This window comes from Dasypus novemcinctus, chromosome 6, assembly GCF_030445035.2.
Source record: "Dasypus novemcinctus isolate mDasNov1 chromosome 6, mDasNov1.1.hap2, whole genome shotgun sequence".
In the NCBI taxonomy this organism is placed as follows: Eukaryota; Metazoa; Chordata; class Mammalia; order Cingulata; family Dasypodidae; genus Dasypus; species Dasypus novemcinctus.
In genome coordinates, this window is record NC_080678.1 from 18,328,213 (window position 1) to 18,352,149 (window position 23,937).

The window sequence follows — 23,937 nt, forward strand, 5'->3', positions numbered from 1 at the left end:
AACTCTGAGGTTCTCCCAAGGACGCTGGGATGATTACATTCGCCGAAGCCCCTGACCCGCGGCAGATACCGTCCTCTCTCCCCTACAGGGGCCCAGACCGTCCCTTAGTTAGGATCCTCCAGCCAGCTCTATGCCTGACCAGGGCCGCCAGGGACCACAGACACGGAGAGGCCCGTTAACCCGTCCAGGTGCCCGAGCTCCACCTAACTTGGATGATGGGAGAACGTTCTAATACATGAAACAGCTGCCTATGATGATGTTCAGTGATAAAAATGACATCAGCTCAATTCAGTCACCACTGAAGGAGCCTCAGTATGGTTTTCATAGACAGTAGATGCCCAAGTCCCAAAGAGAAACGGTCACAAGTTTAAAAAAATCTTTGGTTCATTTTTAAAAGAGTTCGGTGGGCTTCTTTTCTAGTTACATGTTTGCACTTCTAGAACCAGCGGCAGGTCTCTAGCAGCCGGCCTGTGCTCCCCGACGAGTTCACCCAGGAATGGGCTGGCAGACGCCCACCAGGATGACGTCAGCCCTGCTCGGCACGCTGGGAGCGGCGAGGACACCAGGGTGTATTTTTGGGCAGCGGCGTCAGGCCCCGATATTAAACCCGATGCAGTCACAAGACGTCAGCTCGGGGCTCTTAAGGGTGCTCTCTGGGAGTTCTCTGGTCTCAGGCCCAACCTTCTCTCCCTTTTCATTTTTCCGGTTTATGTAGCAAGCAGTTAAAAAACCAGAATCTAGCCCATCTCCCAATTCTGGGGCTGTGGTCTTTCCCACGGTTTTAAAAAGCACTGGCCCCCAAAGACTTCCACCAGCAGCTTAGGAATGCCTCTGGCCCTCATACACACAGCTCCCAGGAACCCACTCTGAGAGGATGAAGCTAGTCCTGGGTTGGTGTGTGCCTCAGGGCTAGCACAGGAAGACAACCTGGAGACTCCCAGAGCGCACATTCCCAACCTCAGCGTCCTGGATGCCACAGACCGCTTTGGCCAGCCTTGGGTAATATGGGAACTGGCTTTCAGGTGTGCTTTTTGAACCCTTAGTCCCTTGGTACAGCTTGAGGGTGGCCTGAGGCCAGGTGGGTGGAGCTGTCCAGGTGGCTACTGGCTGGGGCTGTCTGAAGGGGTGTGGCCAGCACGTTCCGATTCCCTGAGCTCACAGCCTTAGCCTCCCTGGGTTTCAGCTGCAACCTGAGATTCAAAAATGACTAGGACTCATTCTCTTGTGAGTGGGGCAAGAGGAGAGGTTGGCAATCCCACAGCAGGCTTGTAAATGCACCTGCCATTGAATCTTGATGGGAGTCATTTAATTTTGATGGAAATCAGTGACAGATGATCCTGAAGCAGCCATGCTTTTCAAAGTTCGAGAGACCACAAGGAACATGAGTTATATTATTACTTTATTTTCCTTTTTTTAAATGTAGCATTAAAGTCATCAAACATAACAGACATCCCCATAGCTCCTTACATGTTTTACTCCATCTGAAGTTAGGTTTTTTACCTGAGATGAAGAAAATCATCCCATTAAACCGGCAACACTTTTGGTAACTTACGTGATGGGAAACTGACCCCTCATCTAAGCCCCCAACACTGTCCGTCCAGAGCTACAAGAAGAGAGTTCTCAGCTACAGCTGCTAACATGTGGGGCCCAGGCAAAGAGGGCCCCAGAACGACAAGCAAGGGGTAACTTTTGAAACAACAAGCAACTTCTTTATTTGTACAGAATAAGAATACTGAAGAAGAGCGTCACTTTCCTTTTTAGCCCTTTTAATAGTGTTTTTTTTCCTCCACCCCACTTGTTACTGCATACCAAGCGGCTACGAATAGTAAAAACCAATGGATTTAAAGTCCCTGAAATGCATGCAACTTAAAATTCTCTTAAAGTATACAATCAGTTCCAAGTCTTCGGGTCTGATTTTTATCGAGCAAGGACTACGGTGCTGCTGGGTTCCCAGCTGTGTCTGTCGTGCTGGTGGGGACTGCTGCCACTGCTTCTTTGGCTTCTGACTGCGGTGCTTCAGCGTGCAGGCCTTCTTTGTTGCCGGAGCTTTTCTTACTCTTGTCTTCTGCCATGGCACCCATCTCCATGATTTCCTGCAGTGGCCGATCGGTTTCAAGGGAGCTGGGCTGCAGTTCATAAACCTGGACTTGACCAGGGACATCGATTGCTTTCTGTTCAAGCTTTTCCAAGATGGTCTGAACCTTCCTGACGCCGTCCCTCCTGGCCTGACGCACGTCGGCTCGTCCCTCAGGGTCCACCGAATCCAGAGCCAGTAGCTCTTTGGTCAAATACTCTTCTATCATCAGGTACTTTTTGTCGGTTTTCTTGCCTTCGAAGTTGTCTACTGCCTGCTCCAGCCCTTGCACCTTCTCCAGGATGGCTTCCACTTTCAGCACCCCTGGATGTTTCGGGGGAGCCTCAACTTCTCCTGGCTTTGGGGGAGTGGCTTCTGCAGGGACAGGGCTGGGGGCTGCCCTCTCTTCTGCAGCCACATTCTTAGGGGAAGAGGGGACAGCAGAAGGGCCAGGGCTAGGAGGACCAGGAACTGCAGCAGAGGGGATCTTCACTTCCACCTTCTCGGAGGGAGCCAGGGGCTTCTGGAAAACAGGTTTAGAATCCGTGTCCTTGCGGATCACTTGAATTGGGATGTGTCCAGGTGGGACATCTGGTCCAGCTGGTGCTGGCTTACTTTCTGGTTTGCTTTCAGGTTGGGGACTGGGTGAAGGTTCTTGATGGACCATTGGCTGCTGGGAAGAAGTGGAGAGGACACAAAGACATTTTTAACAGCTGGCTGAGAGGCCATTGTTTGCAGCTAGTATCAATTAGAAAGAAAACTTGGAAATAGCGTTTTTTAAACTGCAAAAAAAGAGATTTTCAAAGTCAGTCAAGACCTGGTACAAAATTTAAAAAATGACCTTCATCAAGTACATGACCAAACCGTTTGTTATGCTACCTCTTTTGACCTTGGTCTATCTGTTACCTCTCAATGAATTTCTCTGTAGATGGTATTCTTATGGCAATGAAAAGAAAAGAAAGCCAAGAGAATGTTCAAAATTGAAAATTTCAAAAACTCATGCTGATTGCTGAGCTAGTTTAGTCCCCACAGCTCAAAGCAAAGACTGGGTGACTGAGCCTCTCAGGGAGTAGAGCTGTGTGGTAACTGCCATTTGTGTTCCTTCCTTACATTCTAGAGACCATCTCTGTCCAAGGCATAACCTTCCCATCTCCTGTTTCAGGATATAATCTTTTTACTTATTTAAAAAAACAAACAAAAAAACAAACAAAAACACAACCACCTATAACAACCTCGTGGTCCCATGCCTTGTACACTCTATCTACACCACATAATTTAAAAACAGAAATATCCTGGCTTTTCCAGCATACAGGCCCTAAAAACCCTTAAAAATCTCACACACACTAATTTCATCAACTGGGAAAATAAGAGCTACATGCGATCATTTCGAAAGGACTTACAATTTAAAATTTAAAATTTTACTTTAATGTTCAGTTAGATCAAATCCTGGCAAGCTTCCAAGAGGGGATCTCTGAGCAAATCTATAAAAGGGAGGTCACCAAAAACAATGTAAAGGGTGTGAAAATGAGATTAAACATTGTTTCACCAATTATGTGGGAAAAGATCAATCTCTCTATAAACAGGTGCTCTTTTCCTAGGATTAATGAGCCCGACGAGGTAGGGATCTGACAAAAGACTTAGCTGCTAACACCAGCAACCTCCTTTTCTACCAAAAGTCTTTTGCCAACCATATGTCCTCAATATTGGTTCTTACTACTCATGTACCCCCACTTTGGGTTTTAAAAACAATGGCTGTGTAAGAAGAAACGACTTTAGGAACACTTAAAGAGGTTGCTCTTTGGCCTGTACTCTTTAAAAATGCCAAGGTCATCAAAGCAAGGAAAGGCCGAGGAACTGTTCCAAGCTGCAGGAGATGAAAGAGGGCATCTAAATGCAGTGCTTGTGATCTTGGATTTGCTCCTGGAACAGGGGAACAAAGCTGCTGTAAATGAGATTTCAACATGGGGACTGTGTGTTAGATAATAGTATTGTAAAGCAATGTTAAACTTCCTGAACCTGAGTGTTCTACTACAGTTATGAATGAAAAGGTCTTTTTCTTAGGAAATACTTGAAGTATTTAAAGGTAAAGGGACATGAGATCTGTAACTAACTCTCAAATGGTTCAAAAATACATATAATACAAAGAGAGTGAAAAGAAATGACAAAGCAAACAGCCGTATTTTAACAATGAATATGGGGCTTCTTTGAATATGTGCAGCTCTTCTGTTAAGTTCGAAGTTATTTCCAAATTAAAAAGATGTTTAAGAAAAAAAACATGGGGTGCAGCAAGCTGTAAGCTGCTAAACTCGATGACCGCCTCCCTCCAGGAACCAGTGACCCAGGCCTGGACCCGCAGGCCTGCACCAATAGCTTTCACGGGGCTGGGCTGGTTTCCCATCCTCCGCAGCCAGAGATTCAGCCAGGCAACATGGTCCTCTGCTGCAGAGAGAGGAGAAGGGCACAGTACACGGACCTTGTGGCTGAGCTCACAGCTGTGCTAAAGAGATAAGATGGCCCCTTCTGAAATGCACAGAATAACCACACACTGAACGGCAAGGTCTTCCTAAAAGGTGCCATGAAAGATGAACCGATGGAGAGGTGAGACTGCTCATCCCGGGCAGGATGGGGAGAACCTGGTGCGAAGGCATTTTGTGGAGGGGTCCAGCACAAGTACAGGCATAGAGACAGGGGTGGGCAGGGTGGGCATGCAGAATGGGAGAGAGGGAAACGGACTTGGCCCAGTGGTTAGGGCATCCGCCTACCACATGGGAGGTCCGTGGTTCAAACCCCGGGCCTCCTTGACCCGTGTGGAGCTGGCCCATGTGCAGTGCTGATGCGCGCAAGGAGTGCCCTGCCACACAGGGGTGTCCCCCGCGCAGGGGAGCCCCACGCACAAGGAGTGCGCCCCTTGCGCCCGTAAGGAGAGCCGCCCAGCGCGCAAGAAAGTGCAGCCTGCCCAGGAATGGCGCTGCCCACACTTCCCGTGCCGCTGACGACAACAGAAGCGGACAAAGAAACAAGATGCAGCAAAAAGACACAGAAAGCAGACAACCGGGGTGGGGGTGGGGAGGAATTAAATAAATAAATCTTTAAAAAAAAAAAAAAAAAAGAATGGGAGAGAGAGAGCAGCAAAGACAGAGAACAGCCACCTACAATGACTAGAGACCAGGCTGGGGCTGGGTATGTGCAGGGGGAGCTTAAGGGCCCTGCAAGGCAGGCAGCCAGGGGTGGAGGGCAAAAGGGAGCCCTGGAGTGTCAGGGACAGCACGGGTCCTGCCTGGCTGGCGTCCATCACAGAGGCTGGAGGGCTGACCCTAAGGCAGCTACAGGGGAAAAATGACCAGCCAAGCAAAAGCTGTTAAAAGTGCTCCTGTTCACAGCCCTTGCCCTGCATGTCTGTGGATGACCAGCTATTTCTGGAATGGCACCTTTTGGTGTTACACCTGTAACCAGGAAGAGCTGCCAGGGAAATCCAGGGCACCTGTACAGAGAGGCTCTCCAGCCCCTGGAGGGGTGGCTGCCCTGGCCGGGCTCTCCCCCCATACCTGAGGCCGGTCGACCACGGTGTGCACGCGAATGGGCGATGGCGAGGGCACCGGCGTACTGCTTCTGGCGGGCGAGCCCTCGCGGCTTGACGTACTCCGGACAGGTGACCTGAACGGGGACGCTGCCCGCAGGGGCCGGGGCTCCCACTCGTCCCCCTGGATCTTGTGGTACACGGGCTGGTGGGTCTGGAACTCCCCCTGCTGGGCCGGGTAGTGGGTCTTCTGGGCTTGGTGGAAGGAGGGCTGGGCTGCTGGCCGGGTGATGTTCTGCTCGTGGATCACAGGGATGGGGATATAGCCCCGGGGCAGCTGGTGACTGCCCAGGCTGCTCCTTCCACCGGAAGAGGAGGGCAGGCTGGCTGAGGACGAGGACGAGGAGTCGGACGCCACCGGAGACTGGGACCGCTGCAAGGCACGAAGCGGAAAGGGCAGGGCCCCATGAGCAATCCCTCTGTCCTGAAGCTCCAACCACAAGTGAGCGGGGCTGGGGAGGAGCAGGGGCTTGCATCACGCCTGACTGTTTAATGAGACTCCCCAGCTGGAAATGTTTCAGTGCTCAAAACGTAGCATGGAAACCAGGAATGGCGGGTTTAAATTCTTCCTACCTTAAGAGCTTTCAGAGCCTCATCTGAAAAACAAGGAAAAGAATACCTCCCTCCCTCATAGGGCTAGCGTGAAGACTAAGTCAAATAATCTGCGGCTGTGCCTTAGCCGAAGTCCGGACAGAGGAAGCACAATATGCACTTTGTCTGCTGTTATTACTTGCAGTTTCACTTCCTCTCTCTTCACTCCTTTCTTTAATCATCTAGAGAACTGAGGTGAGGTCCTGGCAACTGTGCCCTAGGAGGTCCCTATCCCTCTGGATCACCTAGAAAATAAAAAAGGGGGTTCCCCAGTTGGCTTCTAAGACCCCTGCTGGCTTACTTTAAGATTTCTCTGGTATGTCAGCGCTTGATGCGTCACTTTTGATTTACAACAAAAACCTTACAAAAATAGGTAATGCTTGTCTGAGAAAGGAAAGAGCCCCGTGTACCCTGCACTACTGTAACTGTTCACACCCAAGCAGGGACTGAAGCTCAAGAGGTTCAGAATAAGCCAAGGGAGGCACTCCTGACTGGGTGTGGACAGGAAACGAGAATCTGTGCTCAGGAACAAGGCCGGTGGACAGAGCTGGAGGCTCTGCAGCAGGAAGCGGGCTCACTGCGTCAATCCCAGGAGGGCCCGCAGGCCAGGGTAGGAATGGATCCACCAACGTACCCCCGCAGCAAGCCGTTCTGGCTCAAAACCCCATCTGAGAGCAGCTGCCTTCCTGGCTCCTTATTGTGGATTTCCTTTTAAACTGGGGGATGATGTGAGCAACTAGAAGGCAGGTCTGGTGTCCTGTTTTTCTATCAACAGTGCTCCAAGTAGATCATATTTATCCATAAGTTGAAGTGAATGAAACGCGTAGCCACCTGTGCGTCTGAATTAGAATCCTGGTGTGGCTGCGGAGCAACGGGTTACCAGCCGGAAAACCCGGCGACCAGTCTCAACTCAGTCCCTTCCAGCTGTACACAGGGTGCCTACGCAATCTGCCCTTCTGAGCCCTGACTCTTGACAAAAATAAGCCACCCGACCCCTGCCCTGCCCATTCATGAAGCGAGTGGGGGTGGGCGCAGGGATTGCGGGGCCGTCTTGGTTGGGTGACTTCTGACACTGGGCCAGGCCCAGAATCCCTGCTTCTCCACAGGAGCCTAGGGCCCGGCCCCAGAGGCCCTGCGGCTCAGCTCCCGCAGCCTGAGCCAGGCTCCTCCTTACCTCGGGTCCAAGGGAGGCGGGGGGCTGGGCCGCCGCAGCCGCTGCCGCCTGCCCACACTGTTTATCCAGCTGGGTGGCTTCCGCCACGCCCCGCAGAGGTGACTGGGACCTCTGAGGAGCTGCAGCCGCTGCAGCCTCCGTTCGGAATCGCTGCGGGCCAGGCTGGGGGTAGACAAAGAGAGGGTACGGCTGCCGGCTCTCTGCACCTTCATGGAGGACGGGAATGGGGATGTAGCCTGGCCGGAGCTGGGGGTACACAGGGTGGCCTTCCCTACTGGGCAGCGGCCTGGAGCCCTCTCGGGAAGGGCCATTTGCAGAGGCTGGAGTTTCCTAAAATACAAAGCGGAGAAACACAGGCTGGTGAGAAGCAGGGAAGCAAACAGCTTGATGCTCAGCACGCCAGTGTCCCATGGAGGGATGAGGGGCCCTGCGGTGCCGAGGGGATGCCCGAGCTCAGCCAGGCGGCTGCTCCACAGCCTCGTGTCTACCAAAGCCTCCCTCCGCCCTTCCCCGACAGAGGCTGCTGTGTGGCCAGAGTGTAAAAGCACCCGGGCTGACTCCAGTATCTGTTAAGCAAGACAGAGTCAACTTTCCAAACTGGTAAGACAGGTTTGTTTTCTGGGTGAAACCAGGCAGCAGTGTATGCAGGAGAGCCACTGACTGGCTCCCAAATCTTCAGAGATCCAGATCAGATCCCACAGGAATGGGGACTCAGGTTGAACTCACTGAATAACAGCACATTTCTCTGCTTCAAAATAAGGTCCTTGAATTGCCCAGCAATAGCGTTTGAAGAGGCCCGAAACACAGAACACAGTCTGGAAATCTGTGAAAGCAGGCCAGCTTCTGAAGAACATCTCAGAACCGGCTGCAGGAAAGGGATACACAAGGCCTGCAGAAGCCACACAGGACGAGAACAAAACCCGGGGATTAATTGTGCTGCTTTGTGGTGCCAAAGGAGCCTGCTGGGGCAAGGAGGTTGGGGGTCTCTCTCTTGTCCTCTCATCAAGTTCTCGCTTCAGTGGCCTGGCTATTTTGGGACCCTTGAGAGGGCCAAGTTCCAGATGTACCATAGGGAAAGATCTTATTTCAGACAACAGGGCTGGCCAGCCACTCTCTGGGCAATGGGCAAGGCCAGTTTTCAGCAGGCAGACGCAGGGCAACGCAAGTCAGGGTCCCCAAGGCCCTAACTGTGCCCTGGGCACTGAGGTTCCTTTGCAGGGGAAGGGGCTGCGTCACTGATACACATCCAAGTGGTCACCCAGCCAAAGCGGGGTCCGTCCTCAGGAAGGCATCTCTCTAACTGCAAAGGCCAAAGCTGGGACTCTGTGAGTTTGCAGGGGATCATTTCTGCCGCTGCAAAGCCGGGGGACAGTACGGAAAGACCCTGGGGGCTGCCTTGCATTCAGCGTGCACAATCACTTTGATCGTGCACTGTTTCTGTATTTGGGTGCAGATGTGCCCACCGGTGGCTGACCCCGAGATTCCAGAGACCCTGCTCTGTGGAGCACCCCCAGTACACAGAAAAGGCAAGGGTGGCACCGTGTCCTTGGGGACAGTGGCTGACAGGCATGCTCAGATTAGAATACCCACATGCTCAGGGCAGTGGCATTATTTTTGCCTGCTTAGCTCTTGGTTCACCCAGGAGCAGGGAGTGGGTCCAGGCCACACACGTTCAGAACTGAACTCCTGCCGTGCAACAGGCACTAGATGGGAGCCAACGAGAGGCGCTGAAGAAAGCCCTGCCGCTCAGCGTCCACTCACAGCAGCCTTCTGGGCATTCTGGCCCCTCACTGGGGCACCCTCCAAATCCGATGTTGGGACAAGCCCTGGGCCGTCACCTTTGCTGGTGCAGGGGCTCGCCGTTTCTGCCCAGCCAAGCCTCCCACCATGGATCTGAGCAGTTAGCAGGCCCTCACCTGCTGACACCCCCGGCCACAGGGTTGCTGGGTACTCCGGGGCTACCAAACCAGCAAGGCACCATCCCTGCCATCAAGGGGCTTACAGAAAAGTCTTAAGAGGCATGAAATAAAAAGAAGGCAAATCCCTTTGTCATATGGGGAGCCCATGGGCTTTGGATCTAGATAGGATCCAAGTTCCATTCTCATCTCTCTGAGCTAACACTTCTGTGATCATGGGTAATTCCCTCAACCTCTGTGAGCCTTAATTTCCTTACTGAGCAGCACCTGCCCTGCTGGGCTGTTGTGGGGTTTTCCAGAGCCCACTGAGGAGGACACCCAGTAGGCCCTCAACAAGTGCTAGTTCCCCTCCTAAGTAGGCACAAGGTTGTGCTATTTGGACCAAACTGATGGAAGAAACTACTTGATGGTGACAGAAGCCAGAATGGGGTTGCCTCTGGAGGAAATGGTAATGACTGCGAAAGGTCAATGAGACACCATTTCAGGAGATGGAGAAATTCTCTTTTTCTAGGTGGTGGCAATACAGACATACACTTATGTGAAAACTGCTCTAACTATCCACTTCCCTGGAGTCCTCATACTTGCCACCCATGCCATCCACCACCCATGCTATCACCAATTTTAACAAGTGAGGGGTGGAGCCCCCCCCGCAGCCTGCTGCAGGCTGTGTCCCTGCTGGGCCCTCCCAGGGCCTAGAATCCTGACCCAGAAGACACTGGAGCTGGCCCGCCGGGAGCTGCACTTTTTATGCACCTCAATGAATATGTTCTGTACCTCAGCTGAAAGAGAGGATGGGTGAGCGGGAGGGCAAACCTGCCTGCCTCAGTGGCTGGGACAACAGAGGCCAATATTCGACCTGGGCCTTGAAAGATACGACGTGGCGCGCACAGGTCAGTGAAGCTAAGGAGGCGGTCACTGTGGGGAGGGGGGTAGAGCAGAAGTTGGAAAGGCGGGTGGTGCTTGAAGATGAGTGCTGAGCTGAAAGAAGTGATAAGGCCAGAGGCCCGGGAGTGTGAGCTGGAAGCAAAGACCTGCGTCCACTGTCCTGGGAGCTATCACAACAAAAGAGGCTTAGATGACAGCAGGCACTGAAAAGGAGAAGCTATGTGTTAGGAAGGGAGGGAAGGAGTCGGGGATGAGGGCAGGGAGGTGAGGTTAAAGCAGTGGAGGGGAAACCCAGGGGCCACCCAGGACGGCGAGGAGGGGGAGGTGGGGGGGGGGAAGGGGGAGGAATGGAAGGGCCTCCTGGGCTGGCAGGACCCGGGCAGTGAGGAGCAGTGAGGGAAAGAGGCCGTCGTGAAGACTCACGTCTTGACCTTGAGCTAGTCTGAACAAGGCGGCTGTCCCCTGGCCCAAGGTGGGCGGGCAGGGATGGTTACAGATGGCCTGGAGACTGCTTTCCCAACAGTCCCAAGGTCTGCATTCCTGGTTCCGGGTGGGTTAATGGCCCACTTATGCTGTTTAGTAAAACATACATGTCTCTTCACAAGCCTCGCATCTAAAAGGAGTGCCAGCCTCCCTGCTTCCCCGCTTCCCCTCTGGTGGGGTTTCGTTTTGAAAAGGACTGCTTTAGGTATGTTAAAAAACACATCAACTTTGCAGAACAGAAAATTAAAACATTCCTACATAAATGAATAAATAACTTAAACCAAATGTGAAACGCTGGCCCACAAGATAAGCTGCACTGAGAATGCTGGCACCAGCCTCTGACGTTTTCTACCCTCTTTACAACCCTACCCCTAGCAAATGCAGTCATCCATGCTTCAGTTTTTACTAATTCATTACTTCCCAAAACCACCACCTGAAGGAGGCAAACTGTCACTTCTAGCCTCTATGCTGTTTTCATCACGTTCTAGTAAAAAAAAAAAGATGCATTAAAAAAAAATTCACTATGATTCCCCTAGAATATAACTAAAATGTGTCTCTTCAGTTCTGGAGAAAGTGTCCTCAAGTTCAAGTGCTAGGCCAGAAAAAGCGTACTTCAGCAGCATCCTTCTGATCATTGCAGACCTGGGATGGCTGCTCTGAATCCACTGGGTCAGGATGTGCTTGGTGTGCCCGTGAGAGGGCCAGGGTGCCACGACAGTGGAGGCAGGTGCGTGCCCATCCTCGCCTCCTCGCCTGGCCTGCTGGGTTAGCTTAAGGATTACTGTGGCATTGCAGGAATTATTTTCCAGCACAGCTCAGCTCATTAACTCTGGGTAAAGATATCAGGAATAAATACTTACAAAGTCCAATTAGGAAACAAAGGCCCAGAGGGTAGGATCCTGACTCTCATTGCTTATCTCGCTACACTAGTTTATAAAACGAATTGGTTAATTCTTCCAACTTGTTTGTGTACTGGATTAAAATCCCCTACAACTAGTCTTAGGATGCCAAACAACTCCATGATAAACTCCAGGAAACAAAGCATAAAAAAATTACCCCAGATGAGCCAAAATTTGCACCATTGTGTATATTAGGTAAAATCATTTTACATTATGTATATTTTACCACAAAACAAAACGTGAAAACATAAATGGTTTCATTAGAGACAGCCTAGCGTCCGTTCTGAGCTTGGGTGAGCAGCTGGGCTTGTTTACCCAAGAGCTCGTCTGAACTTCGCTGATTTTCAGTAACAGTAACACAAGCATAAGGGAGACCTGGAAAGAGCTTACACCTGGTCCAAATCCTGTGTGACACAAGCAGCCCACACTGTGTCTCTTGACCTCAGCTGTGAAATGAGGGGAAGCCCAGAAATGTGCTGAAAAGCTAGTGGTTCTTAAACCCTAGGGAGTGTCAGAAGCAAACGGAATAAAAATAAATAAATGCAGACAAGAAGGCCAAGCCCAGGAAAGCTGGATCTGGTAGGCATGTGGCAGGGCGCAGGCGGGATCAGGAGGCCCCCATGTCCTTCTTAGGCAGGGAGCCCAGGGACTGCACCGAGAAACACCGATCAGAGGTTCCTTCTGGCTTCAACATCTCATGGCCTCAGATTTCCAAGGTTCCTCCTAGCTCTAAACATCTACATATAGCTCAAAAACAAGGAAACGTTACTATCAGGGAAATCTAAAAATGACCACTTTTAACTGCCCCAAAACGCAGAGGAAGCCGTGGGCGCGCGTGCGCACACACACACCAGGGGTCCTTGGGCCTTGAAAGCAGGACAGATCAACAGGTCTTGGGTACCTGCTCCGTACAGGCAACCCCGTGCAGGGGGTCACACAATCTTGACCTAGTGCAGAAGGGTGTGCCTTTACCTGTCCACATCTAATGAGTGGCCTCTGAACCCTGAAATGAGGTCCCTCTGTGAACCCCAATCCATGGCCGAGCGCTCAACACCTCCCAACGACAGCTCCCACAGCTGTCTGAATTCAAGGTAATAATAACAAAGATCATTCTTTGGGCTGCCCAGTAGCACTTCCGCCCTTGATAGCACTGGAGTCTTAAGTAGGGCAGATTTTATAAACTGGGTTTTTAGGCCAGAAAAGCCTTCACGTGGGTCAGGTGTTGACTTTTTACCAATCACACTTCAAAGTTTCTTAAAGGGAAAAAAAAAAGAGGGAAACAGTGACCCTCAAACTCCCCATAGAGTTAGGCTCTGCATCAAAATTAAATGGCTTGGCTCACCTCTACCAGGCAGGAAACAAAACAAAAGGAAAACGCTTTTAAAGCACAAATAGAGCAATGAGCGTCAACATCTTACCAAAACTTTCCATTTGTTCTTACAGGCTGTATAAACGAATTAAGTATTAACGTCAACCTGGAATAGGAGCAGTCATTTGCATCCCTGCAGCCGAACTATTCCTTCTGTTCCCCTTGCGGTGGGATCCAGGGTCTCTCCCACCACCCCCAGCACCATGGACAAATTCTGAACAAGCAGCTAAATCCCACCTTCCACCAAAGCCCATCTCCTGTACAGTGGAGGAGCTGGGTTTTGTCCCGAGACACTCATTCCACCAAGACAGGAGCCCTGTGCTGACCAAAAGCTCGGTAAGCCTGAATCACCAGTCACAGGTTATCGGTGGCTTTATCTGATATGCCTGTCATTAGAAAATATCCCCCCCTCCCAGGGTTAATGAGATGCGTATGTGTATGTGCCTCTACTGGGGAAAACTTTAAATGTTGAAACTCAACATTGCATTGCTTTGCAACACTGTCCAGCTTGGACACGGGCAGCTGGGCCAGTCTGGTCTTGGGGATGGCACTCTAGGCTCCAGGCCCAGCCTGCCGCTCACCAGCTGAGTGGCCCTGGACAGGTTCCGAGCTACCAACACTCGGCTTCCCCAACTGTAAAACGTGGACACCTATGCTTCCTAGGGAAATTTTTGTAAGATTTAAGTGATAAGGCAGGAGGAAGTCTTTGGAATCTCTTAGCCTCATGGTTGCACACAATCATGTGCCTTCATTCCACCGTTACTGATGGACACAGCTTTCCTCCAGCAATCCAGTGCGTGACCCACTGCCTCCTCAGCCTCCTTCCTCCGTGGTTCTCACCAAGGTGCAAACAAGCTTGTTGGAGTTGGAAGTTCCTTTCATCTCAGAGTCTGAGGACTAAAAGCCTTTAAATGCACTAATTAGCAAGGATGCCCTTTTCTAGCTGAGAACTAAGATTTCACAGTCTGGAAGCAAAAGCACAACTCTGGGGGTCGCAGGCCCTCAGCTCCCCTCTCCCAAAGAGGCCCCATGGGGCTCTGCGGAGGCCATATAGCGAAAATGTACTACCCAGAGTCAAAACCCAACTGAAGGAAAGAATAACTAAGCTGGCTCCCTGCATATGAGGGGAGAAAAAACCAGATCAGCAGGAACGCGGGGTCTCCTCAGTGTCTCATAGCCCCCCCAGAAGCCAGGCCACTGCCCCGATGACGCCCCTGCGGGCGGTAGTGCTCACCGCTCAGGCGGCATCCCATCTCCCCAGGCTCCCACGTGGGAACTGGGACATGGCCCAAGGTCACACAGGAAGTCAGTGCAGAGCCAGGCCTGAACTGGTGGGACACAAAAAGTACCTCCTTCAGGAAAAAAACACTGGGTCTCCTGCTTTAACCAATCTAAAGCTGCAAATCACAGATGGAAAAGTACCTGAATTTTCCAGCTCAAGAAGCAAAGAGACCAGGAAATGACACTCTTCTCCCCTGGCACATTTCCATGGAATTTCAAGAACCTGCCTTCTACTAAAAGCAAAAACACTGGGCAATCATTTAGCTAATTCCATCTACTAGACACCAACCATGCAAGTGCTTGTTAGGTATCTGTGTGATGGCATCACCAGGCATCACTTGTGCAAAATACAATTGTCCAAAGGAAAAACTCCCCAGTTCATCAACTACAGCTGGGGGAAGGGGAGGCCTTCTTCTGACCAATGTTGGCAGCCTTGGAACAAATTCCTGGGCGGGAGTCTCCTCCCACCTAAGTAGCTTTCTCAAAGCATCCTGCCCAGTCCACCCATATTCCCAGAGGGCGGTGGCAAGTGGAAACCCCCGTCCCCTCCTTCCATCCACGGTGACATCTGTGCCTTTCAGAGCTGAGTCCGGAACAGCAGGTGGCTGGCCCCTCATTAGCGAGGCTCCACTTCAGAGGGAGATCCCGCCCCTCAAGTGGCTGGGGCTGGGGGGAGGCAGTGCTCCCTGCGTCATCTTGCGGGTAAACAATTCTACCTGGTCATCTCAGCTGACGGGGGGGGGGGGGGGGGGGGGGGGGGGGGCCAGGCTGCAGGGCCTCCCTCTGACCCTATGCCCCCTGGCTGGGTTACTGCCCCCCTGCCCCACTCTCAGGAGCACAGGAAGGCAGTGACGAGGCTCCAGGGCGCTAACAGGAGGCCTTGCTTCTGAGAAGCAGGACTGGAGGCCTACTCGGGAGCCGAAAGACCAAGCACAGCCACAGCTGTCAAGTGTCTGCAGAGGCCAGACACCTACCACGGAGACCCACGTGACAGTGGAGGCTGGGAGCATGCCCATGGGGCTCACACACCTGGACCATGTTTCACAGAAGAGGACACTGAGGCTCAGGGAGGGTAAGTGATTTATCCAAGGTCACTGGAACCCGGGTTTGATGCTGAGGCCTGGTCTCTGTGCGAGGCTAACAGTTGGGGGCCAATGACCACAAACACTTCACCTTCCCGGGGTTAAACGCAGCAGGAGTGGAGCGTTTCAGTGCGCCCGGCTGAGCTGGGCTGAGGCTCAGACCTGGAACATTCAGTTCAAGTGTGCTTTGGGCTAGGGAGCCGCCGCTCCGTGCTGAGTCATCAGCCCAGCCCAGGCAGGGCGAGCAAAGACAGCACCCGGCTCCGCTCTGAGTCACCACAGACCCAGGACCCCACACGCGCCCAAGAGCCCGGGCCTCGGAGGGAGAAGGCCCAGTTCAAGCCGGACAGGAGAGCCAGCTCCCCGCTGAAGCTCGGGGTCTCTAGGATGAATCCGAAAGACCCAGAAAGAGAAGTGGCTGCCCTTTCTGCACAGGCACATGCTCTGTCCTCCTGCTGTTTAGCGTCAAACCATTCATTCATTCATTCACTCACTCATTCAGTGCCCAAGAAGAATTAGAAAAAAGTAACTGAGGAAAGCTGTAATTCTACTCTAGGGAACACTGAGGAAGTTATTTCAAAGGAGGAAGTGTTTGTTTTCCAACAGGAGGCTAAGGAATCTTCAGCAGGAAGTCCGACCTCAGTTTGCTGGGGGCACAGCTCCTGGAGGAGGAAGGCAGCAGGCCGTCTCTAACTCTGCACTTATCCTGAATTGACAGTGAATAAGGAGCTTCCGGACACGGTGTCTGACCTTACTGCCAGCCACAACATTACAATTAAAAGGGGCTCTTTTCCGGCGTCAGGGGCTGCCCTCTGCGCAGGGATGGGCTAGTGGTGCCTGGTGGGAGCTGCCCCAGCAGGCCTGCTCCATGACGCTGCCGCTGGAACAACCCGTGTCTCCTCCAGACCCCTAAGGACGAGCTTCAGGAATCAATACTGAACTCCTTCCTGGAGAAAAGGCCATTCAGAATGTTATTAAAATAAAAATACAAAAGCAGTGGGCCTCCGGGGCATTTGGGAGCCCGGGTAGGCTCCGGGCCATCCATCCGACACTGTGGTCCTTGCTTTGGGCAACAGGCACGGTCCTCCGTCCGGTATGGGTTTGCACCTTACCACGGGCAGGCAGCTTTTCTCTAGCCGCCCCAGGCCCAGGCTTGCCTCTTCTCCATGCCCAATCACCCATTCAATTTTCACTGTGCATGGAGACCTCGTCAGGTCCCGCGAGGCAGGAAAGGAAACAGAAGCAACTCTGCCCCAGGAGCTCTCGACAGTGGTGACTTTTGGAGGAAAGATTCAAATTTTTAAAATGTGGACTTCAGAGAAGGAACAGGCTGCTTCCAACCGGAGAGAAGCAGGAGATGGTGCGTGCAGAAGTTGTCCTCGATGGGGCATTTGTGCCTGGCACAGAGCAGGTACTCCGTAAATTTCTGACAGACTGAATGATGAGTCAAAACTTGGGCCCATCTCCTTCCTGAGTCCAGGCTGAGGAAATGAGCCAACATTTCTGATCAACTGGTACAAAGATTGACTTTCAAGGCTTTTTATTACCCTGGCTTTGCCTGGGGATGAGCTCTGAGGATGAAGGAGTTTCTAGAAACAGCCAGGCCCTTTGGGGATAATCTGTCACCCCTTCTAGAATTCAGGCAGGGGCAACCTATGGCCCCATTCTGCCATAGCTGAAGGCCTTAGGCCAGGCACAGGCCCTCTCCAAGTCTGTTTTCTCCTGCCTAAAACAAACCCAATTGTTCCCATCTCAGGGAGCTGTTCTAAGGGTTTAAAGAGATAAGGTTTATAAAAGCACTCACCAGTGTCTGGTACACACTTATAAATTTGCTGACAGACAAAAAAATATTAAGTTCATTCCTTCCTAAAGAAATTCTTTCTGATTAAGTTTCTTGCAAGCTGCCTTGCTTCCTGAAATGCTGCCAAAGCTTTAAAGAAGCCTAACAGAAATATGTGAAAAATTAACAATACCAGATATCTCACATAGCATCACAAGTGTTAAAGGCAGACACAACTCAACTTCTGCATCTGCAAAATGAGGGGGTTCTGAGCCTAGACGCGAAGCCACAACCCAGTCGGAGTTCCACAGGGTGTGGACTTGATTCAGGGAGCAAGGAGCCAGGAAGGAGCTGGAAAACAATCCAGTCAAGCATACTGGAGGAGGGTTCGCCTGCATTCATCAACACCAGAGGAGAAGTCAGAGCTTCCCAGCAAGCAAGGCCTCAGTCTTAATCTCCCAGTTTTTCTAACAAAGGTCTCTTAATTCTTTTTTTAAGAGCCATATTAAAACAGCAAAAAACTGAAAGAAAAAGAATGTGTTTGCATTACGTACAGTTTCCTTATATTTATTTTTTTGAGAAAAGAAAGTTTTATTGCAAGGTCAACTGGCAAGGAGACAGGAAGCAAGCTCAAACTTACCTTCCTGGTCTGAGAATTGGGGGAGTCTCCTATTTTTTATGACAAAACAGCAGAATGTCACTTTTAAATGTCAATAAAAAATGATAAACAGGTAGCAATTTACATAAGGCACTCGTGTGTCGGTCCAGAAACGAGGACGGCGCTATTCAAGGCTCATGGGTGGTATGAAGCTTTCTGACTCACAATGACCCAACAGCATCAAACAGCTAAGCCTTCCCAGCCCTGGCTAACGTCAAATGCCGCCAGAGTTCCTCTGAACAGACTCTATGCTCGTAAAGGGCAAATCTACTCTACAAAACAGGGGACACAGCATATCCTCAGAGAGGCAGCCAGTTCTTGCGTGAGCCAAACATGGAGAAAATGAAGGTCTCGGATGAGCTGAACACCAAGGCATTCTGGCCTTGCTCTTTAACAGCCCCCCCAACAAATCACTGTTCACTCAGCTGCGAAGGAATCTGCTGGAGCCCCAACTGTATCTTGCAGGCAGTCAGAAGGAGCGAAGGAAAGAACGGCCACTCATTTCCTGACTGTCTCTGGTTCTGTAATTGATTTGGAAAGAGCAAGATGATCTCATCTTTAGGAATAAATTCAGGAGGCTCTGTTGAACCTGTAGCAGAATAAATGGTTCTATCTACTTCCACCATAATTTGAAACATTTCCAATTTCCTCTGCAAGACTGTTTCCATCTCTCACCCTGCCTGAAAAATAACCTGTCAAATTATTATGGTATGATTCGGTGGGGAGAACCAGACAGGAAGGAAACACCCAGGGCTCACTTCTTCCTGGGCTATAGGAGGGTCTTGCGACAACCCCGCAATCTGATCACCTCCCCACGCCCAGCACTGCTGCCTTGCCTGACTCTGCAGTGGGCTGTCTCCCCTCCTTTCCCATGCCTCCCCCATACTCACACCCCCAAATCCCAGAATCTGATGCCAGGCACTGGGCAAGTATCAACAAGAAGAAAAACGGGGCCAGGCCAAGGCTGTGCAGGTGGGATGTCAAGCAGGGACAGCTCACGGAGGATCGCAGGGGCCAGCGCGCAGGAGCACAGCAAGAGGCACAGCTCCCCTCTACCAAACGAGGATCACAGTCCTTCAGGGGCTCCCAAATGCCAGACTGGCAAATCAGAATCCTCAGGGAAGCTGGGCCCCACCCCGAGCGATTCAGATTCAACCCGCTGGAGGGATGGGGGTGAGGCTGGGTGGATGACGCAGCTGGCCATCTGTGTTCTTAAAAGGCTCCCCTGGACGTGGCCAGGCTGGGAAATCAGTGTTGATAACCTGAGATTCACAGCTCTGGTCCTTGAGAGGGCAGGGGTCCCCTTTCACCCCAGGGAGGTTTGTGCACAGTACTCCAAAACATCCAGCCTGTTTTATTCAGGCAGGAATGGGTGCACCAGAATCCAGTATTTCCTGATTCCAAAGCAAATGCCGGTCTGCCAGGGAAGGGGTCTGGACTGGTAGGAACTTGACAGGTTAGTGGGAAGGCCACGTGCAAAGAAAATCGAAATCCAGAAGACTGTAGGTGGGGAGGTGCAGCTGCTCAGAATGGAGCTGGGTAAAGCCCAGTGCCTTGGCTTCTAGAACCTTCCTGGCTCTGCACTAAAGGGTAAGACACTGGCCTCTGCCTACCTCCTCTGAAAAATGAGGGTAAAACAACTGCTCTAATCACTTCAGGGGAAGGTGAGAAGGCCAACTATGAGATGACGGAGTATAAAAGAAAACACAAATTCTAGTCTTTTCCTTCCATGAGAGCCATCTCTTTACCAACATGGTTAGACTGCGAACATCCTGAAGCTGAGTCCCCCCAGGAAGGGTGCACCCCAGATTGAAGAAGCTCAACGGACAGTTTTTAACTGATTGGCAACATTTCCTCTTAAAAGTGAGGATACTTGGAGGGTCCTCTTAGCTCAGCCCTCTCAAAACTCTCCTGTGTTTTATATCAGGGCCCTTTTCTCATTGTGCATTAAGAAACCAATTTCTAATGTAAAATAATACTGGAGAATTTTACATTGAATTTAATCTTGTCCAGGGTCAGACTTCTGATTTAGGAGTTATTTTCTCTCTTTTTTTGAAATGATAATCCTAATTCGGCCTGTTTCTTCTCCTTAAGAAGCTATGTGAAACCACATCCTAACCCATTCACCAGGCAAGTACAGGAAGCAAAGCAGCAAGCAATCCAACTGGCTGGGAGAGTTTCATGTTGAAAACAAAGCTCCGGCAATCTGGGTCTTACACAGACTCACAGGGTATGTTTAAACTTGATCTTCACTGAAAACAAAGGGGGCCAGCAGATTCTGACAGGCCCGTCTCAACAGGGAGGACACATAAAAAAGTATATATAATTATGTCTGTCCAAACTAATTACAGCTTCTAGATCTAATTTTCAGAAATAAATATACAATTAATCCCTTGTAAATGTAAATTGCTGAGTGTACAATAGCTCACTTTCAGGCACAAATTTTATCTTTTAAGGAAAAAAGGTGAATAATCCAGATCTTTCTTCTATCTTCCAAATAATTTGCCAGTTTTTATTGCTTTTATTTTGCCAGACAGTATTGTTACCCTTTCTTTAAGTACACTATTTTTCCAAATGTTTCCTTTTGGAAAATTTTTATTTAATGGAAATTATAGTACAATTATTTATATTTTTAAAATTACCAGACACATTTCGAATGTATATTTTCAAAATTTCCTGCTCCTAAAGCAGGGGTTCATATCCTTTTTTGTTCCATGGACCCCTGTGCCATTCAGGTGAAATGAATACTACTGTAATTTACTTACTGCATACATTCATAAGTGAAGGAAATGGTGGATTTCAGTTAGAGCTCATAGAAAATAAAGATGATTTTTTCAATTCAAGCTCACCGACCCCCTGAAATCTTTCCACAGACCCCTGGTTAAGGAATCCTGTTCTAAAAGTTTAAGTCAATACCCTTGCATGTAAGCAAATGAGGGGGATTTCTGCTGTACAAGAGTAATAAGACTTAGTTATTGGCGTATGGAAACAAATCCTAAATATTTTAATGCCATAACAAGGAAGGGAATGTATGCCATTAAAACAAACCAAAAAATCATCATTCTCTTTCTCTCCAGTGTAAGGCAATGTCTTCTGGCAAGGGCCAACTGCCTGGGAGAAGAGCATCTTGTTTTTAATAAGTCACACTAAAATACATTCTTACTGACAAAATTCTCCAACAGTGATACAATCGCAATTTTAAGTACAGAAAAGAAAATTAAAATTTCCATCAGCATCCTCCTGAGTCACTCTGTCCCCAAGCCGGGAGAGCATGATCAAGATACCCCCTCCACCAAGTTGGGCAGAAGTAAAGTGAGAGGTAAAACTCGTTCAAGACGACCACCCACGCGGCTCGGCTGGTGCTCGAATGTTCGAGTAAGGAGGCTCCCAGGGCGCCAAGCAGAGCCGGGCAGGCCGAGGCCCAGGCCTCCCGCTGGCCAGGCCGGCCGCCCGTCCCGAGCTCAGGGCCAGCGCTCGACCCCCGAGCCTCCGCCCGGTCACGGGTCGCACTTCACCGCCCCCCAAAACTCAAGGGTGGCCCGATGAGGACGGACCCCTCCGGGGGAACCGCTCGCCCCGACGTCCCGTAAGGCCTCGCCGAGGCGCAGCGGGCCGAGCTCGGGGTGGGGCGCACCGACCCGGAGGAGGGACGTGGGGGCTGCGGTCGCCTCGCGCTCCCCTGGCGAGGTGGGGGCGCGGGGCCCGGCTCACCTTGGGGCCCTCGGGGGGCACGCGCGGGTCGTTCCACGTCGTGGTGCGGCTGTTGTGGTCCACGAAGAAGGGCCAGCCGGTCTGCGGGTCGATCTTGATCTCCCAGCCGGGGGGCAGCGGGTCGCGGTCGCCGGACGCCATCTGCACCACGGGCGAGTGGGTGGCTGCGCTCATGCTGCGCGCGCGGTGGGCCCGGGGCGGCGGCTGCCGAGCGCGGGGTGCCGGGGCGCCGGGTGCTGGGGTGCCGGGGCGCGGGGTGCGGGCCTCCTGGGCGCCGAGTCGCTGGGCCGCCGCTGGGGCACCTCGCCGCCGCCGACGTGTCCGGGAAGCCGGCGCCGGGCACCTTTATGAATTAAAGGAGGGGGTGACGTGGCCCGAGAGGGATGGAAGTGTCTGGAAATAGCCTCCTCACCGCCAAAGAGGAAAGAGGAGATAAAGGGAGGCAGCAACTGGCCGGGTAGAAACTTCTGGTCCCATCCAGAGAAGTTGGCGGCGCCGCGGGCTGGAGCCGGAGCTCCGCCCTGAGTCATTGGCTATAATCGTGGCGCGGCGGGGCGGGGCTCGGGGCGGGGCTTGGGGCGGGGTCTGCGCGCCAGCCCCTCCCCCACCCGGCGCCCCCTTACCTTCCCCCTCCCTCCCAGGACCTGCCCCGCAGAGGCGGTCCCCGGGGTGAGCGGCGGTGCTCCCTTGGGGTCCGCCTGCTGGTGGTCAGTTGGGCGAGCGAGCCCCACTAGGGGGCGTCCTCCAAGGTCCCCTGGGCCGGTTTAGGTTTTCAGACCCGCCCCACGCACTTTGCACCTTTTGGCTGCGGTCCTTTTAAAGTGGTTTTAAGCTCGTTTCGCTTTCCTGTCGCAACCTCCTCCCCAGGACACTGATATTAGCATCGCAGTGTTTAATCACATTCTTTCCTGGGGCTCAAGGGCTGTTAAGGGAGGAGTTCTGGAAGGTTCCTCTGACACCATTCACAAAGCCAGGGAGAAAATGTAATTCACCTGTGTCTTCCTTTTGAAACCTAGAGAAGGAAAAAAGATCGCATAAGCTGATGATTTTACTCTCCTTGAACTTTATATAGGAAATACAGAAACTTTAATTGTAGTGAACAACTTTAAAGAAAAATCACATAAAAATTTTTCTTTGTGGCAACATGTACACAACATTTCCCATTTTAATCACTTTCAAGTATATAATTTGGTGGTGTTAATTGTATTCACACTGTCGTGCTGCCGTCACCACCATCCATTGCCAAAACCTTTCCACCGCCCCATGCAGAAACTCTGTACCCATTTAAATGCCCCTCCCTTTCCTTGAGCCCCTCTAATCTACTCTTGGGAGTTCATCTCTTTTTTTATGGTTGAGGTTGGTTCCTGCTACCAGAATGAAAGGTAAAATGGTAAATTGTGACCTTCATTTGGGAAGCAGAGACCAAACCCTACCAGTAAAATATTTTGTTGGTTGATTCAAAGGCAGTATCACTTGTAATCTCAACTGAGCACCCTGATTCCCCTGGGAGCTCTGTGCCCCAGAAGAGAGAACGTTTGGAAAGTTCCATTTTAGATCCTTAGGCATGCCAGCTCATTAGTAATCTGTTAGTAATCTGGATAACTAATAAGCCATTTCCTTTTCCAGAACAGTTGGGGAAGCTTCTTTGGGCTAATATTGGGCCTAATTTTCCAGTTTCAATTCAGAGAATATCCTAGAACTCTCAGAGACCACTTGTCTCTCTTTGCCCTCAGTTTACCAATGGAACGATTCCGAATTACAAAGTTTACTTTATCACCTTTGAAGTCCAAAAACTCAGTTTTGTGAAAACAAGGAGGTGATTAGCCTGCAAGGACAGACTCAGCTCACCAAACACACAAGAGTCTAATGTATAAACCTGAATGCCAGTGCACTGATTTACCACAAGAAATATTATTACTGAAAGAACTGTACCCTCAAGTTCAGTAGTGGGTATCTTCTGCTTCTTCATATCTGAAGCCCTGAGCCCAGGGATGGGTCCATAATCCATATTCAATAAATATTGATGTATATTGAAGATAAAATCCAAAGTGAAAAAAAATTTTAAATGTTGTCCTCCAGCTTTGAACTTCTTCCCTTCCCTCCTCCAGAAGCCTGCCTCATCTGTTTGCTTGTTGTTGTGGGTTTTTTCTGCTTGTTTGTGCTCATTTTCTGCTTTTTTTTTTCTTTTCTTTAGAAGGCATCAATAACCAAACCCGGGATCTCCCATGTGGGAGGCAGGCACTTACCTGCTTGAGCCACATCTGTTCCCTGCTCATTTGCTTTTGCTCGTTGTCTGCTCATTGTTCTGTGTGTATGTGTTTTTGCTTGATGTCTACTTGTTGTCTGCTTCTTGTTTGTCTTCTTTAGGAGGCACCAGGAACCAAACCCAGAACCTCCCATGTGGGAGGTAGGTGCTCAACTGCTTGAATTTTTATTTCTATCTTCCTTTTTTTCAAT

At 50.9% G+C, this 23,937-nt stretch overlaps 1 protein-coding gene across 2 annotated transcripts; it reads right to left on the bottom strand.

The window, feature by feature from the left end:
- Positions 1-1,382: 1,382 nt before the first annotated feature.
- On the bottom strand, positions 1,383-22,009 carry BAG3 (BAG cochaperone 3). Of its 2 annotated transcripts, none has more exons than XM_004447720.5 (4): positions 21,481-22,009; positions 7,417-7,746; positions 5,620-6,024; positions 1,383-2,744 (listed from the first exon to the last, which is right to left on the bottom strand). In XM_004447720.5, exons 1-4 carry the CDS (start codon positions 21,652-21,654, stop codon positions 1,932-1,934), a joined length of 1,722 nt encoding a protein of 573 aa, XP_004447777.2. In that variant the 5' UTR covers positions 21,655-22,009; the 3' UTR covers positions 1,383-1,931. The 2 variants fall into 2 exon arrangements, with proteins under 2 accessions (XP_004447777.2, XP_004447776.2); XM_004447719.5 differs by having other exon boundaries at positions 1,383-2,747.
- Positions 22,010-23,937: the final 1,928 nt, after the last annotated feature.